This window comes from Syngnathoides biaculeatus, chromosome 5, assembly GCF_019802595.1.
Source record: "Syngnathoides biaculeatus isolate LvHL_M chromosome 5, ASM1980259v1, whole genome shotgun sequence".
Classification (NCBI taxonomy): domain Eukaryota; kingdom Metazoa; phylum Chordata; class Actinopteri; order Syngnathiformes; family Syngnathidae; genus Syngnathoides; species Syngnathoides biaculeatus.
In genome coordinates this window covers 26,273,476-26,288,584 of record NC_084644.1, presented here as the reverse complement: position 1 = coordinate 26,288,584, position 15,109 = coordinate 26,273,476, and the positions used below count along the sequence as shown (strand labels likewise).

The window sequence follows — 15,109 nt, the reverse complement described above, 5'->3', positions numbered from 1 at the left end:
GACAAATGCTATCGAGCTGGATGGGTGGATCATTTAAAAGTTAAATTAAAGCAAATATAACATCTATCAATATTTTGTCCGTTTATTCATTTGAAATACAGCACTGAAAAAGAACAAGAGAACGCCCCCCCTCTACGAGTAACATTTATACATAGTTTTTCATTTTCTGCAAATAAATGCCCTAAATTACAATATATGTGTTCATTTTACTCAAAAATATACTGTACCTACAAATGGCAAAATCAGAGAAACATTTTGTATATCTGGTTTGTGATGTGTATTTTGGTCACCCAATTTAGCAACTCCAAAAATCAATATCAAACACTACTGTATTACTCACTGTATAAGTGTTTGTAAAAATAAATAAATAAATTGATCAAAACCAAATGGCAGCACGTTGGAGGAGCTGTAAATCGTTGGCCTCGCAGTTCTGAGGACCCGGGTTCAATCCTGGCACCGCCTGTGTGGAGTTTGCATGTTCTCCGCGTGTTTGCGTGCGTTTTCTCCGGGCACTACGGTTTCCTCAATTGGACACTCTAAATTGCCCCTAAGTATGATTGTGAGTGCGACTGTTGTTTGTCTCCATGTGCCCTGCGATTGGCTGGCAACCAGTTCAGCGTGTACCCCACCTCCTGCCTGTTGACAGCTGGGATAGACTCCAGCACGCCCCGCGGCCCTTGTGAGGATAAGCGGCAAAAGAAAATGGATGGATGGATCACAACCAGATCAAAGTTCCGTAATAAAAATATAACTTTATACTTGCATTTTCACCTTGCATGAATTCCAACAATCAATCATATTTCACAGACGTTTGCAAAAATTAAAATGTGTGGTACTCCATGAGATATAGAGCACGTAGCACAAACTCTGTGCACTGTACATTGCAGCAGTAAATCCACGTAATAAAAACACAGTAGCTTAAAGGCTGTATAACTTCAACAGGGAGGAAGTCTAAAACGACAATTGGCCCAAATTGTTCATTTTTCTCACTTTGTGCTTCTTTTATGTACGCTGTATAAAAACCTCTCTCTCTCTCTCTCACACACACACACACACACACACACACACACACACACACCACACACACACACACACACACACACACACACGCACACAAAAGAAGCACAGCGTGAGAAAAGCGAACAATATTACAGCAGAATAGTGGTTGGGACACGTTGTGACATCAGCAGTTGGCCAACTGGAAGCACTTGATGGGCTTCAGTCTCATTTCTTGATTGTCACACGTCATACACGAGCTTTTCCTGGCATTTTTATGAACATTGCGAGGTCATTTGATGTTGTCACTCTCTCTGCATGAAGAAATAGTTTGTATTGTTGAAGTGAATGGCTTCTCTTCGCTCCGACTCGCCGTGGTTTTCCTCGGCGGCCTCTTCCTCTTCTCCCACGGGGGGTTCTTCCTTGGGACGTGGGGGGTTAAAGGTCACCAGGGCTCGAGATTCTGGTGCTGTTGGTGTGGGAGGGTTGGACTTGGCGGGTCCTTTGTAATGCCGTCGAAAACTCAGGCTGTGCAGTTTGGTCATGAATTTTTCTTTGTGTCTGAAATGGAACAAGAGGGTAAAATGAAGTCTGTCCGAAGAGATGCGGCGTACTTAAGTGCCAAACAAAGAGGTAGAGAAGGTCCTCTATTAACTTGCAGTAGTCATAATGGTGCCCACAGAGGAGCGACAATATGTGCCTAGGTTGGGTGCATGTTTTGATGCTGGTGTATGTGTTAAAGTAACATGTGTTACTGTGACACTTATGCAACACGTTCATGGGAATACTTTTATGTATATATTTTAATGAGTTTCAAGGTAAAACTCTATGTTACCTGAAGATGTAGACGGCCAAAATAACCGCGACTATGGCCAATGAGCATGAGATCCACAGGATGTGATGTGACACCACCGCCCCGGGGCCGACGGTCGATTCGGGAAGTGCTGCAAAGACACGAGAGCCATGACCACCAAAGTACATTTTAGGGCGTGTTGTAGGCAAAAGGTGAGTTGAGCCACATTTCCTGAGCGCCCCTTTTGCTGTGGCAACACGACTTCCTGTTCTCACTGGAAGGAACTTCTTAACGTCTTTTGTGCATCTCACACCAAGTGACTTGAGTGGTTGCAGGCAGACTCACCATCTGATAGATCATCCGTGCCGGATCCATCGTACTCGGGAAACTGCAAGATGAAAGAAAGTCACGCACACAAAACAAACAAAAAGGATTCATATATGAATTTCTGTCTCACGTGAAAAATACCAAATGGAAAAACAGACAAGAGGACTGACGTTCATTTTAATTTTAATTTGACTAACGTTTGTGATCAATCATTGCTAAAAAATACGCTGTATTGCCGAAGGTATTCGCCCACCTGCCTTGAGTCCAGTATGATTTTAAGCTTCATCCCATTTTAAATCCATATGTTTGATATGGTTCTGGTCTACCCTTTGCAGCTATGACAGCTTCAACTCTTGTGGAATTTATAGTAATGCTTTGTCCCTTCTTCTAGGAGCATATTTGTGATGTCACAGACTGATGTTGGACAAGAAGGCCTTGCCCACTGTCCACTCAAAATCCAATCAAAGGTGTTCTAGGGCAGAACTCTGCGCAGGCCAGTCAAACGTACCCATGCCAAATTCTTTCATCCATGTCTTTATGGAACTTGCTTTGTGCACTGGTGCAGAGACATGTTGGAACAGGAAGGGGGTAATCCCAAAACTGTTTCACTGTCCAAAATCACTTGGTGTACAGAAGCTCACTGAAGCCCTTCACTAGAGCCCAGCGGAAAATATTTTGGACATTTCCAACTTTGGGGGAACAGTTTTGGAGATCGTCCCCTTCCTTTCCCAACACGCACAAAGCAAGGTTCATCAATTCTTGGATGGATGGATGATGATGTCCATGGATTGATGATTCATGAATGACCGAGTTTGGTACAGATGAACTTGAGTGGCCTGCACAGAGTCTTCACCTCAACCCCAAAGAACACCTGAATTAGAGTGGAGACTGAGAGGCAGGTATTCTCGTCCAACATCATCATGTAACCTTGCAAATACATCCAGAAAAATAGTCATAAATTCCCATAAACACTCCTAAACCTTGTAGAAAGGCTTTCCAGAAGAGTTTAAGATGTAATAATTGCAGTGGATGGAGTGATGTCATAGTGATCCTGATGGATTAAAAATGGGATGTCACTTAAATGTATGTCTGAGTCAATATTTATAGGGAGTGTTTTATTTTTTATTTTTATAAAGCCAATCTAATGTTTGTATTTGGTATGTTGGTTGCATATTATCCATTCTTACCGAAACAAAATTTCATAGGAAGGCCACAGAAATTCAGAGGACTGTTCAAAACCTTTGTATGCATGTACATGAAACTTTTTGAAAATCTGCTTGTCTGTAGTCATAAATAAAAGAAAATATCAATTTCATAAAAAAAAGGCTTCCAAAGTACTTCAACAAGTAAATGACGAGATTATTTACTGTTATATTCAGGAGGTCGTCGTTCAACAAAGTCGTGGGCTCTTGTGTCCTCGTGTCTGAAACGAAACACGATTGTGAAATAATGTACGCGTATATTTTATAATACTAATAATATTATAATTATAATAATAATGTCCATGTCCATGTCATGAAAAAGCTGTATAGTATTGATGCATCTGGAAAAAAAAAAGAATATTGTGGGAAACCTGTGTGGGTGGCTGGAAGATAGGAACTGGAATGTGTTTAAGTAATCTGTTTAGAATATTATTGCTTTCACCGCTAAAATACTGTCAGTGAACTTTTATCTGCCATATTGTAATTTATTGAAATGCACCTATTCACTTTCTCACCCCACACAAAAACAAAAACAATGTTAACAGGGTCAATCAAATATAATCTTTGTAAAGGCGTGATATGATCTCGTATTGGGATAAAGATTTGATGAGTTCTGCAAATACTGTAGCAGGGTGTTCAAATACTCATTTTCTTCACTGTAAAACCTTGAAGTGGAACAAACAGGAAGTGGAACAGAGGCAGAGTAAAACTAGGTGTGCTTAGCAATGTTTGTGACTTTGTTTTCCTTGGATTGCTCTTCGGAAAACTCAAACACGGAGGAAGGAAATGAAGGCTACAATTTATGAGGTTGCCAGGGCAACGTTTGTGTCCAGGGTAGGTCAAGAAGTTCTGGATTCCGACAGGTTAATAAGGTTCAAGGCTTCATAATCTCACATCCTACAGTACATGCGGAGGAGGTTTCTCCCAATATAATGAACGACGCCTGCTTTTGTGTGCACGTTTGCTCATTTTTACGAATTACCAATCCAGCTGCTGCCGTATACCGGCGCGCTCCAGCTGCTCCAGAGACCATCATATTCATCTTGAGTTCTGAGCTGGATCACGTACATGACACCCGGCATCGCGTCGGTGATGGTGAACGAGCGGCGGCCGCTGATAGACATCAGCTAACGAAACACACACACAGTCAGTAAGCGTGATTTGATACATGCACCACGTCAGTCATTTTAGTGAACCCCAGCATTTTTTTTTAAAATTTGCATATTTATACAATTTCTTTTTAACCAATCTGCCACCTTTCGCTGTAAAAGTAATTGACATTTACAATTGACTATGTTACTTGTTCAAACCATAACTATGACACAAACTATGATCCCAAAACATCATTTTCATTTCAGTTTCATTTCAAACTCATCCCATCATTAGATCTTTCCCACTTCTCACAGCAATGGACCTTTCTGACATGTCAATCACTCGTACAATAACAGGCAATCAGATAGCCACATTGTCTTTACGCCTGGCTTGACACGCCACTGCGGCCAAGCTGTCCCACAAGCAATCCTGGTTGTCGGTAGCGTGCGTTTTGAAAAGTTAATGTTAGGAAGAAAATGGTTCTCAGATGCGCTTGGGGAACGTGCAATTCTGACGAAAGCTATCCTGCTACGTTACAAGGGGCCCGGTTAATTCATTTGCCAAAGGCTAAAACACAGTTAACTAAGTGTATACGATGGATTAAGGCTAGCGGAAGACTTCACGTACAACTCAGTGTGAAAAATATCAACAAACACAAGGCTGTATGTTCAAAGGTAAATGAGGGAGAAGTATCTTCTCTGAGTTTGATTTCATTATCATCACGGCTTTATACATTGCAGGAGAACAACTTTCACTTTGTTAGTGTATCACTGACCTGCTGAATGAAGTGTGTACTGTTTAACGCCGAAGAGTCGGGTTGGTGATACATAAATGCGCAATGTCACGCAAGAGAAATGTCTATTTGCCTATTTGTATCGCATCAAACTTTTAAGACAGAAAACTGGATTCCATTACGAGCCAAGTCAAATGAATACACCCACTCACTTCTAAAGACTACAATGATATTACTCATGATCTTTCTAGTAAAAAGTACTCACCCTACTTTACATGGGCAGTACGATCCCACTATTTTATCCTGTAGGTATTCTCAAAATTAAAACTCCCAATTCTGAAACCAATCACACTTCTGTTTTGGGGGAAGCCCAAGGACCATCCACAACCAATTTTTTGAAAGGCCTACGCACCGTGTCCCTGAAAAAAAATCCTGGCCATAGATGATCTTGTGGTCAATCACCCCCTTCTGACACCAATGAGTTGGAACTGAAGTCTGAGGAGTTCCCCCCCAGCCTGGGTTGAAATGCTTTTGTACTATTGTCATCCTTAAACCAAACCTTTGAATTGGAAACCTTAAACCTTTGGCCTAGGCTGAGGTCTGAGGTCTATTCTACCGCACGCCACTGAAATTTTATTTGATTGCTGTGTACCTGCGTACTTGAAGGCGACGAGCCAACGGGTTGGTATTTGAGTTCATATTTAAGCTCATAATAACTGTCTTGGGACTTCCAGGAAGTGGGGAAAGTCCAGTTCACAACCATCCTGGTCTCTTCTCCCACTTTCTGTTGAACCGACACCGCTGACGGAGGGTCCGGCTTCACTAGTGGAGAGGGCGATTTACTGTGAAACCCTAAAAATCATGTGGTGAGATGGTAAGAGCTGTGTGGACTTACAAATGCCGAGAGGTGAAAAGGTCAAGATAGTGCTTGTGGCGTTGCCCGCCATGTTTGTGACGCACAAGTAAGCCATGTGGCGGATCCTCCGCTCGTCCTCGTTGTGCTCCAGAACGCACCAGCAGCGGGACCACTGGGAGGAGAAGGAGCACTCCACACGATGGAATCTGTCACTGGGCCTGGATCGGAACCACACGGGGGGAAATCAACACTTCAACATTGTGGCTTAAAATAAATTATGTATCGTTTGCAGCGTAAGTGTTGACACAACAGGGTTGGACTTTAACTCAACATATTAATGAAGACGGTAATATTATTAAAGACTTTGAGGAGCTACGCAGTCATTGTGCATGAGCAGTACACTTGTGCTTGCAGACCTCGATTGAGTCAAGGCACAAAAATCTCATGGGAAAACAAAACAAAACAAAACAAAACATAGAGGAGCTCACGAAAATGAATACAGTGGTGCCTTGAGATAAGAACTCAAAAACAAATCTTCTAGCCATCGAAAAACACATTTTTTTGTTTCTTAACAAGAAAAAATGCATTAGTTGTGCAGTATGAAAACATACAGGAATGGAAGAACAGCTTGAATTTTTCCGTATCTGCCAAATTACTGCTTGTTGTCTAGTGAATTGAGTTGATGTACGCGTATTTGCCACCATACTGGCCTTGCATCTCAAACTTTTGCTTGCAGGTCAATGCAAAAAAAATGACTGAATGACAGCTCGTATGTAAAAAAAAAAAAAACAGTAAGTCGAGTTTCTTGTATTTCTAGACACCAAGGTACACCTGTCGTTTTTGCCGCTATTTTAATGTATCTTTTCATGGGGGGAAAAAAATGAAAAGGGACACATAGTTACAATGTAACATACCACCAGTCCACATCTTAAACGTGAACAGTAAGAGTGTTGTCAGCATTGAGGAGTGGAAAAAGATTTGGGGGGCAAACTTGAGAAGCACTGCTCAACTTCATTCCCAAGAGGGTTAAGCCAGTGCTGGGATACACACAAATGATAGATTTCCTGTTGTTACCGGCACTTTCAAAATCAATAACTATGACACAAGTTGGCAACTTCACATGGTAGCACCGTGTAATTTCATGTTTGACAGTGGGGTGATGGTGTGTTCAGGGTGATGATCTGTTGCTTTTACGCCAAACATGTGGCCAAAAAGTTTGATTTTGGTTTCATCTGACCAGAGCACCTTCTTCCACATGTTTGGTGTGTCTCCCAGGTGGCACATGGTCGGCTTTAAACGAGACTTTTTGTAGATATCTTTGAGAAATGGCTATCTTCTTGCCACTCTTCCATGAAGGCGGCATTTGTGCAGTGTACAACTGATTGTTGTCTTATGGCCAGATTCTCCCACCTCAGCTGTAGATCTCTGCAGTTCATCCAAAGTGATCATGGGCCTCTTAGCTGCTTGGAGATCACTCTTCTCCTTGTTCGAGGTGAAAGTTTAGAGGGACGACCGGGTCTTGGTAGATTTGCAGTGGTCTGATTCTCCTTCCATTTCAATATGATTGGTTGCACAGTTCTCCTTGAGATGTTTAAAGCTTGGGAAATCTTTTTGTATCCAAATGCAGGTTTAAACTTCTCCACAACAGTATCTCGGACTTGCCTGGTGTGTGTTCCTTGGTCTTCATGATGCTCTCTCCACTTTAAAAAGAACCCTGAGACTATCACAGAGCAGGTGCATTTACACGGAGACTTGATTGCACACAAGTGGATACAATTGATCGTCATCAGTCAACATTGGATTATTCAGAAATCCTCACTGAATTTCTGGAGTGGGTTTGCTGCACTGAAAGTAAAAGGGCCAAATAATATTGCACGCCCCACTTTTCAGTTTTTTATGTGTTAAAAAACTTCAAAATATCCAATAAATTACGTTCCACTTCACGATTGTGTCCCACTTGTTGTTGATTCTTGACAAAAAGTGTAATTTTATATCTTTATGTTTGAAGCCTGAAATGTGGCGAAAGGTCAAAAAGCTCAAGTGGGGCATATACTTTCACAAGGCACTGTCTATTAAATTCCACCTAGTGGAGAACTTTTACTACACTAACACTAACCTTTTACGACGTTGATAAGACTAACATTGTCCTGATAAATGGGTTCAGCTGAAACAGTGGCAACTGCGATACTCATCGGGCAAGCTACTGCTCTTACCTTTTATTGACTAAGAGGTAACAGCTTGGGCGTAATGTTAACGGCTTTTGAGGCGTCCAATCACACCGGATCTTACTGCTGGGGGACTTTTTGGAGCAGGAGAGGTGGGGAACTTCTGGAGGATCTGAAGCACATCAAAAGTTGCTGTTAAGGCATTCATATGAATATGTGCAGTTATTCTTAATGAAGCCCTCACTTTCTCAGAAACAGTCATCTACAGTATATATTTCTGGAAAGTATTTAAAAGCCCATTTTCTTTTGACTGTACAAGTTTATGCGCCAATCACTTCAGTGGGACTTCTTTTAGAACATTTTTAAAAAGGAATAAGACCAGAGTGGCAAAATGACAGTAGAGTTGATCAAGATAGAAAGGTATCATGTACGTTCAAATTTACAGTTACAGCGAGGAATATTTTTTCTTCTGACGGCAGGACCCCCCCACCTTGATGAAGTGTAGTTTTCAGATGTTCTATTGATGTTCTATTTACATATTTAGATCAGCAAACACCAGCAGCTAAAAGAAAAGCTAATTTACATACAGCCATGTATTGTTTAAAAACATAAAACAAAAGAGAAAGTGAAGAATTAAACTGTTTTTACGAGGTGGAATTGTTGTATAGTGCATACACCTGCATGCCTATAAGGGGTGTGGCATTGTGAGTGATGGTTATTTGTCTGTAAGCGTCTGGGCATGAATTGGTGGTCTACAGCAGCTGCTTGAAAGTGGTCTCATTTTGTATTTATGTTTGACATTTTGTCAAATGGAGGTTAAAAGCGCCTTCCATGTGTCATAAACAATCCGCTGAATGAGGAACGTCACGTCAGTGGACTTTTTGTGTATGCTGTGAAGAGCCACATAAATAGGGGTTGATGAAATGATGGTTTGAAAACAAACATTCTAAAACTTTCTTTTCTTCACACAAATGCTGAAACATGTATATCATTTATTGATACGATTGAGATATGACCGCATAACCTGTTATCCGGTGGAATACTTTGCTTTGTGTTGTGACGGACCATACATATCAAATTTAACTTGAATTAAAAGCTCTTTAAAATTCAAATCATTTTGTTCATCCGTTTCTGTGACGATGCGACTCACCGGCCACAACGACCTTCAAAGAGAACATCTCTCGGCCTCTGTGCTGACACGTGTAATTCCCGGAATCCTTCAGCCGCGCCGAGGTGACAGAGAGCTGCGTCCCGCTCTCCCCTAGCACGAAGCCGTCCCAGTCCCAACGTCCTCGCCCCACTGTCCTCCCCTTCCACTTCCACTTGGGCTTCCCTTTTGTGCCCCTCCTCCACTTGCTGCCGTCCATGTCTTCCCCCTTCAAATGTGTACTGGTTGCCCAAAGCTCTTGATGAGTAGGAAACGATGACGATGTTGATGATGATAATGATACAGCACTTTGGACTCCTTCCTCCTGACTCTTGTCCGTCAAAGTGTTCCTATCAGTTTTTATGAAAGCCCCATTGCTGGTCTGGGTCTCACTGGAAGAGTCTTTGTCATTGGAAGGCTGCTTGGCCACTGTGACTTTTGCTCCATCCACCATCACATCGCCTTCGCAGGACATAACTAAACTGCTCCCTGGGGACAGTACCAACACCCCGGGGGAGCCTCTGGAGAGAGAGCACAAGCAAGGTAAAAGTACAGCTCATTGTCGATGTTGAACTCTATCTACAGAATGGTGTTTTCATCTATAAATAGTGAAGCAAACGAGATACTTCTTAAGGACACGTTCCAGAAGAAACGGTAGCTGAACCTCTGGCTCCGTGACTTGTTTGCTTGGGGAGTCAAGAAGAATTTTTGGACTCCACAATAACTGTTCACGCCAATAAAAATAGCAAAGGCCAATCACACCCACTAAGAGGATTAAATCACCCCCCCCCCAAAAAAAAAAAAAAAGTACACCAGTGGTTACTACTAAGGGCAGGGTAATTGGAATTTGGGTTATTTTAGAGTTGGGGTAAGAGTAGGGTAGGGCTGGAGTTAGATTTTTGAGTGGGGTTGGGTTTAAGGGGGTGGGAGCATTACTTTTGGGGTTAAGGTCAGTGAGATGTAGTTTGTGTTAGGGTATCGTTAAGGGGTTAAAGTTAGGTGTTGTTGTTAAGATTCGTGTTCAGGTTGGTGGAACAGTAGAGGAAAAGTGGTTCTAAAAAGTCATCTAGGCGTAGATTGTTGTCACATATACGAAATGGCCAGTACTTGCCAGAAATTCCTACAACTCCTCATTCCAGTCCAGTTCTTGGGAATGTTGTGTAATATTTTCTTCACTTGAAGATGACTATTTTCCATGGTTTACTGTATTAAATCCCTCTGAATATTCAGTTCTACCCTTTCCCGAATGACGCCCTGGAAGCTCTCTGCGGACCAGGGCTTGTGCTGCAAGATGTGACTTCAAAAATATCAGGAGAAGCCCACAAGCTCATGTGAACTTTAAGTGGTTTGCGTGCGCTTACTGCCATTTAACATGAGTTACAATGTGATTGTTTAATTCTGAACACAGCCATATCCTCAGTAACAAGAGTGTGTGTAGTTTTACTTTCCCTCTCTAAAAAGATTTCATTTTTTTTAACTGAGCCATACAGGTTATAGATCACATTCAGGGTGAATATATCTTGCTCTACTTATTTAAAATAACACAAAGCCCTGGCAGGTGAACAAGGGTGTGTATACTTTTTATTTCCAATGGAGGATTTCCTGTTATGGATTGGTATATTAAAGTTTAGGTTGGGGTTGAAGTTGTCTGAAAATTAGGGTGAGGGTACAAGTGGGGTTAAGATTAGGTTGAGGAAGGGTTAGGAATAGGGTTATGGTTAGGCTGTGGGTAATGATAGAGGTGAGAGTTAGGGTTCCACTCCACATAGAATGCACAATTACCATTACAGAAGTCTATTCAGCAATCGTAGATATTTTTGGTCTCCCAAACAGGATGTCCAAATATATTTACTTCCTCCTTTTAATCATTCTCATTTTCATTTTCTATGCAACATATTCCTGAAGTGATGTGTTACTATTTAGAAAACTACAATGACCTCGGCTGGTTCGGACAACACATTTGAAAGTTTGGTGAGAGAGAGAGAGCGACTAAAGTCTACTTGCTGCGCAAAACACAACATGAACTTTAACCTTTTTTGAAGAGTAAACACTTTCCCATATGAAAGCACAACTGCTGGAGGGGTGAAAAGTTTCAGGGAATCGAGCACAAGCAGAAATCTTAAAGAATTGGGATTGTAATGCCCTACCCCTTGTCATCTACAGTGCAATAAGTCAAAGAAAACACCTATGAAATAATTTATGGTGGTGGTAGTTAGTCAGAGTGGGATATATCAAGATTTGTCTGTGATGACAGTAAACGAATGGGAATGTGTTCTTCATGAGAGAAGCCTAATGGCTCCCATCCAAAAACAACATTTATTCCAATGATAAGTGGGAATTTCCTCTTGGTAGTTTCACCAAACCTTCCACCAGATGTTTTGTGCATTTTCAACAAAGAAAATATCATACTTTTGTGTGAACTTTGTTCACATTAACATATCATACTGTCGAACAACAAATTTGTCCAGTAATTGATTTTATGTACTTAAAAGTCAATTCATTTTAACCGTAAGACAAAAATGAGTTGCTTGCTTTCTAAAAGAGGCTCAAACACATCGTTCACATTACCTTTTCTCAGACAAGTCCCCAGGAAAATGCCGCATACTGGTGTGGCACACAGGAACCACAACAATGTAGGAAAAACGTGCATCTTTTCAATCCCCCAAGAGGAGTCACAAAGATGTCACATCGGCTGCCGGCGTAAACCTGCTTGTCTTGACACTGACAGTCCAGTTTTTCATGAGCGAGGAAACTTCCTCTGAGACACGTTATTGCGAAACACCCCGCCCTCCGTTTTCCACCCATACATGCAAGCACATGAAAACGGCGACATGAAAATGCGTGTGCACGTGTGTGTATGGAGATGCACACACGCACACACACACACACACACACACACCACACACACACACACACACACACACACACACACACTTAGGCTGAGGATATCCTCTCAGAGCCACAGGAAAATCATCAAGTGGACTTGAATATTTATCGAAATTATAAAAATAAAAATATCCTATAATATAGCAACATAAACTGTGATTTAAGCAGGATTGTCATTTTTCTTACTTCTCTCCAAATTTCGGCTTTTTAATTCCAATAGAAACGCATTTGAATACTTTTTCTGAGATTTTACTGTGGGTAAAAAGCAAATACGAAGATTTACCATCAATTAAGTGCATTCATATTTTGAGAGAAAATTTGTATCCCCAAATGTTTCGCTTTACATCCCAAATGAAGAACATACACGAGACGAGCTGTACATCTTTTACTTTCCACTGTCCCTTTTAGCCTTCAGTCTGTTTGAGTTGCTACCAGGGGATGACGCTGCCTTAAACACATCAATATGATGCAGTCAGCTAAAAGAGAGAGCCATGAGCAGGATTAGTGACATGAGGGTAAGGTGTGATGTTCTCATTGAGAAATAATAAACAACATTTTTGGGTTGGCAAATCAATTGTACGTAAAGGCTCCGTCACACCATGACGTTCTGATCAATGTCCTCTGAACACTTCAATCATTCTATTTTTCAGCGTTCTCAAACACGGATGACACATCTGGCGTGTGATTAACGTGTGTCTAACGCATGACTTAACGTGTGTCTAGCGCACGAAAAGCTTGTAACAGCGACCAAATAAGATACCCCTAAAAACCATTAGCGTGTGCAAATGCGTCATTGGGGCACGACGAGCGATTTGTCAACGTAAGATGAGTGTGTTGAGCGTGTGACCAATGGGTGAATAACGACAGAAAAGCGTTTTGCTGGCGTGGACTTTTTACAGTGGAACCGGCACTACAACGTTGGAAAGTTCATAGTCAATTCAGTTGCTGTCGTGAGTTAGAACAGTGAGCATTATGCCGCCGAGAAGAAAAAAAAGTTAGGGCACGCACTCCAGCAACTAGCGATGCTCGTAAGAAAGCTAAGCCTCTTTTATCACGAGCAATGTGGTTGGAGGAAAAACAACAGCAGGAGGAAGAACACGTCCGCGAAGTCACGCACCATGTGACACCCCCTAGGGACCCTAAACATCTTGCAAACCCCAGTGAGGACGGTCTGACAAAGAGACAAAAGAAGCAGAAAAAGGATTGCAGAATCCTGGACCGGGCTGTTGAGGATAGTCTGGTGGAGTTTTTCCGCGAAAACGAACTGCTGCTTTCTGGATCTTCCATAGTAGGTGCTCTCTACTGTAGCTTAATATTAAATGGACCTTGCTTGTACAAAGCATCGGTTTATATACCCATATGCATTGACGTTTGGGAAACGCTCGAATGATGCTCAGTGGACACCAAACGACGTCCGTTTTACTTTAGTTACACGCTGTGTGCGCGAGGGGATTGTTCAGTGGTCGTTGACAGGTCGCCAGTGAGTCGTTCACTGCAAAGCAAACGATTAAGTACCAACCAAATAAAGCTAAAGTGTTACGCTACGCTATGACTGACTCACGATAGGCAAACGCGTTCAACGCTCGGCGAACCTTAGTAAAACGTTCCACGGATGTTCTTGAACGTTCTGCAGCGTTTAAAATTAAACATTGGTGAACGCTGGTCTCGGTGAGAACTTTTGTGCATGTTCAAAACTTTTTTTCCGGACCGGCGTTCTCCGCCGATTCCCAGCGATCATTGACGTTCACTGGCGTGGAAACAACGCTACTCTGGAGCTATCCCGGCGACCATGGGCGACTACCAACGTTTCCTCAAACGCTATAGGACGCTGTCCAGAACGTCATGGTGTGACGGGGCCATTAGATTCCAAATTTGCCTCACAGGGCCCTCATTGGCTGTCCCACGACCAAACCATGACTGGGGTGATCTGCACACATTAATACATTATTCATCCATATCTTTGGTGAGTATGAGGCATTTTATTTATTTATTTTTTATGTTTCAGTTAATAATTTAGATAAAGATAGTTAACGCGAAATAATTATTCTGAACTGCTCCAGATGAGGTTACTGTACACGACACAATTGTGAGCTGATATAATTGTGATGTGTTAAAAGTGGTATTACGAGGCTGATAAGGTCGGGTACAAAATCTAGAGCCTGCCGCTGCTTTGAGGTATGATATACAATTCAAGCATGACTGAAAAAAACATCTATCCATCAATTTTCTGAGCCGCTCATCCTCACGAGGGTCGCGGGAGTGCTGGAGCCAATCCCAGCTGTCATTGGGCAGGAAGCGGGGTACACCCTGAACTGGTTACCAGCCAATTGCATGCATTTGTATTTTCTGTTTGTTTGAGTCCTCATTTTTCAGTAGTTGTTTTTTTAGACTGCATTTGGCTGTTTTTCTTGGCAAGATGCTGAGTCTATCCTGTTGGCTACTTCTTCTTATATTCACATTGAAGTGATTGTCTCTGGAATTATCTTTGAGTCTCAGACTGTTTCCTCCTCAATGGGCGTCTCCTGTGAGCACCCCAGAACAGAAGAAGAGCGCGAGAGGGCAGGGGTGCACATTCCTGATGTAGCGTGGGGAGTGTGAGCGTGCTTCTTCCTGCGCAGGGTGTCGATCCAGCCGGAGCTGTGTCTGGACGCGAAGTTGGCCAGAGCCAGAGACGACAGGCGCATGTTTTTTCCAGAGGTGATCAGCTCTCCAAATCCTTCTCGGTGGGCAAAGGCATACCCGGACCTCCGGGAACCTTCTCTTGTGCCCAGTCGGCCCTCGGAGTAGCTGCCTGGCCCGCGCCATGTGGATGCCACGCTACCGCCAGCCGGCCTGCGCTTCTTTTGACGCACCAGTTGAGTATAGCGGACCTGGAGAATGGAAATCAAAGCCTTTTTGTTTTGTGTTCCATG

The 15,109-nt window shown here is 42.4% G+C and overlaps 2 protein-coding genes across 2 annotated transcripts in view; both read right to left on the bottom strand.

Moving 5' to 3' along the window:
* Positions 1 to 81: 81 nt before the first annotated feature.
* il6r (interleukin 6 receptor) lies at positions 82 to 12,061 on the bottom strand. Its single transcript, XM_061820932.1, has 10 exons — positions 11,880 to 12,061; positions 9,315 to 9,830; positions 8,213 to 8,336; positions 6,039 to 6,217; positions 5,796 to 5,965; positions 4,301 to 4,445; positions 3,484 to 3,539; positions 2,135 to 2,177; positions 1,832 to 1,940; positions 82 to 1,557 (listed from the first exon to the last, which is right to left on the bottom strand). Exons 1-10 carry the CDS (start codon positions 11,959 to 11,961, stop codon positions 1,302 to 1,304), a joined length of 1,680 nt encoding a protein of 559 aa, XP_061676916.1. The 5' UTR covers positions 11,962 to 12,061; the 3' UTR covers positions 82 to 1,301.
* Positions 12,062 to 13,860: 1,799 nt separating this feature from the next.
* The window catches only part of atp8b2 (ATPase phospholipid transporting 8B2), a 42,669-nt gene continuing 41,420 nt past the window's right edge, over positions 13,861 to 15,109 (bottom strand). The window contains exon 29 of the mRNA XM_061820931.1: positions 13,861 to 15,067. Within this exon, the coding sequence (XP_061676915.1) occupies positions 14,690 to 15,067 (378 nt within the window). The 3' untranslated portion in view covers positions 13,861 to 14,689. The remainder of the gene's footprint in view (positions 15,068 to 15,109) is intronic.

What these genes read in the sequence shown, in the direction of transcription:
- il6r (XM_061820932.1), bottom strand. Translation starts at nt 11,961, where the DNA reads ATGCACGTTTTTCCTACATTGTTGTGGTTCCTGTGTGCCACACCAGTA. An exon ending in TACCTCTTAGTCAATAAAAG is followed by an intron (nt 6,218 to 8,212) that starts GTAAGAGCAGTA and finishes GTTCCGATCCAG; the next exon opens with GCCCAGTGACAGATTCCATC. An exon ending in CACGGATGATCTATCAGATG is followed by an intron (nt 1,941 to 2,134) that starts GTGAGTCTGCCT and finishes GTGTCTTTGCAG; the next exon opens with CACTTCCCGAATCGACCGTC.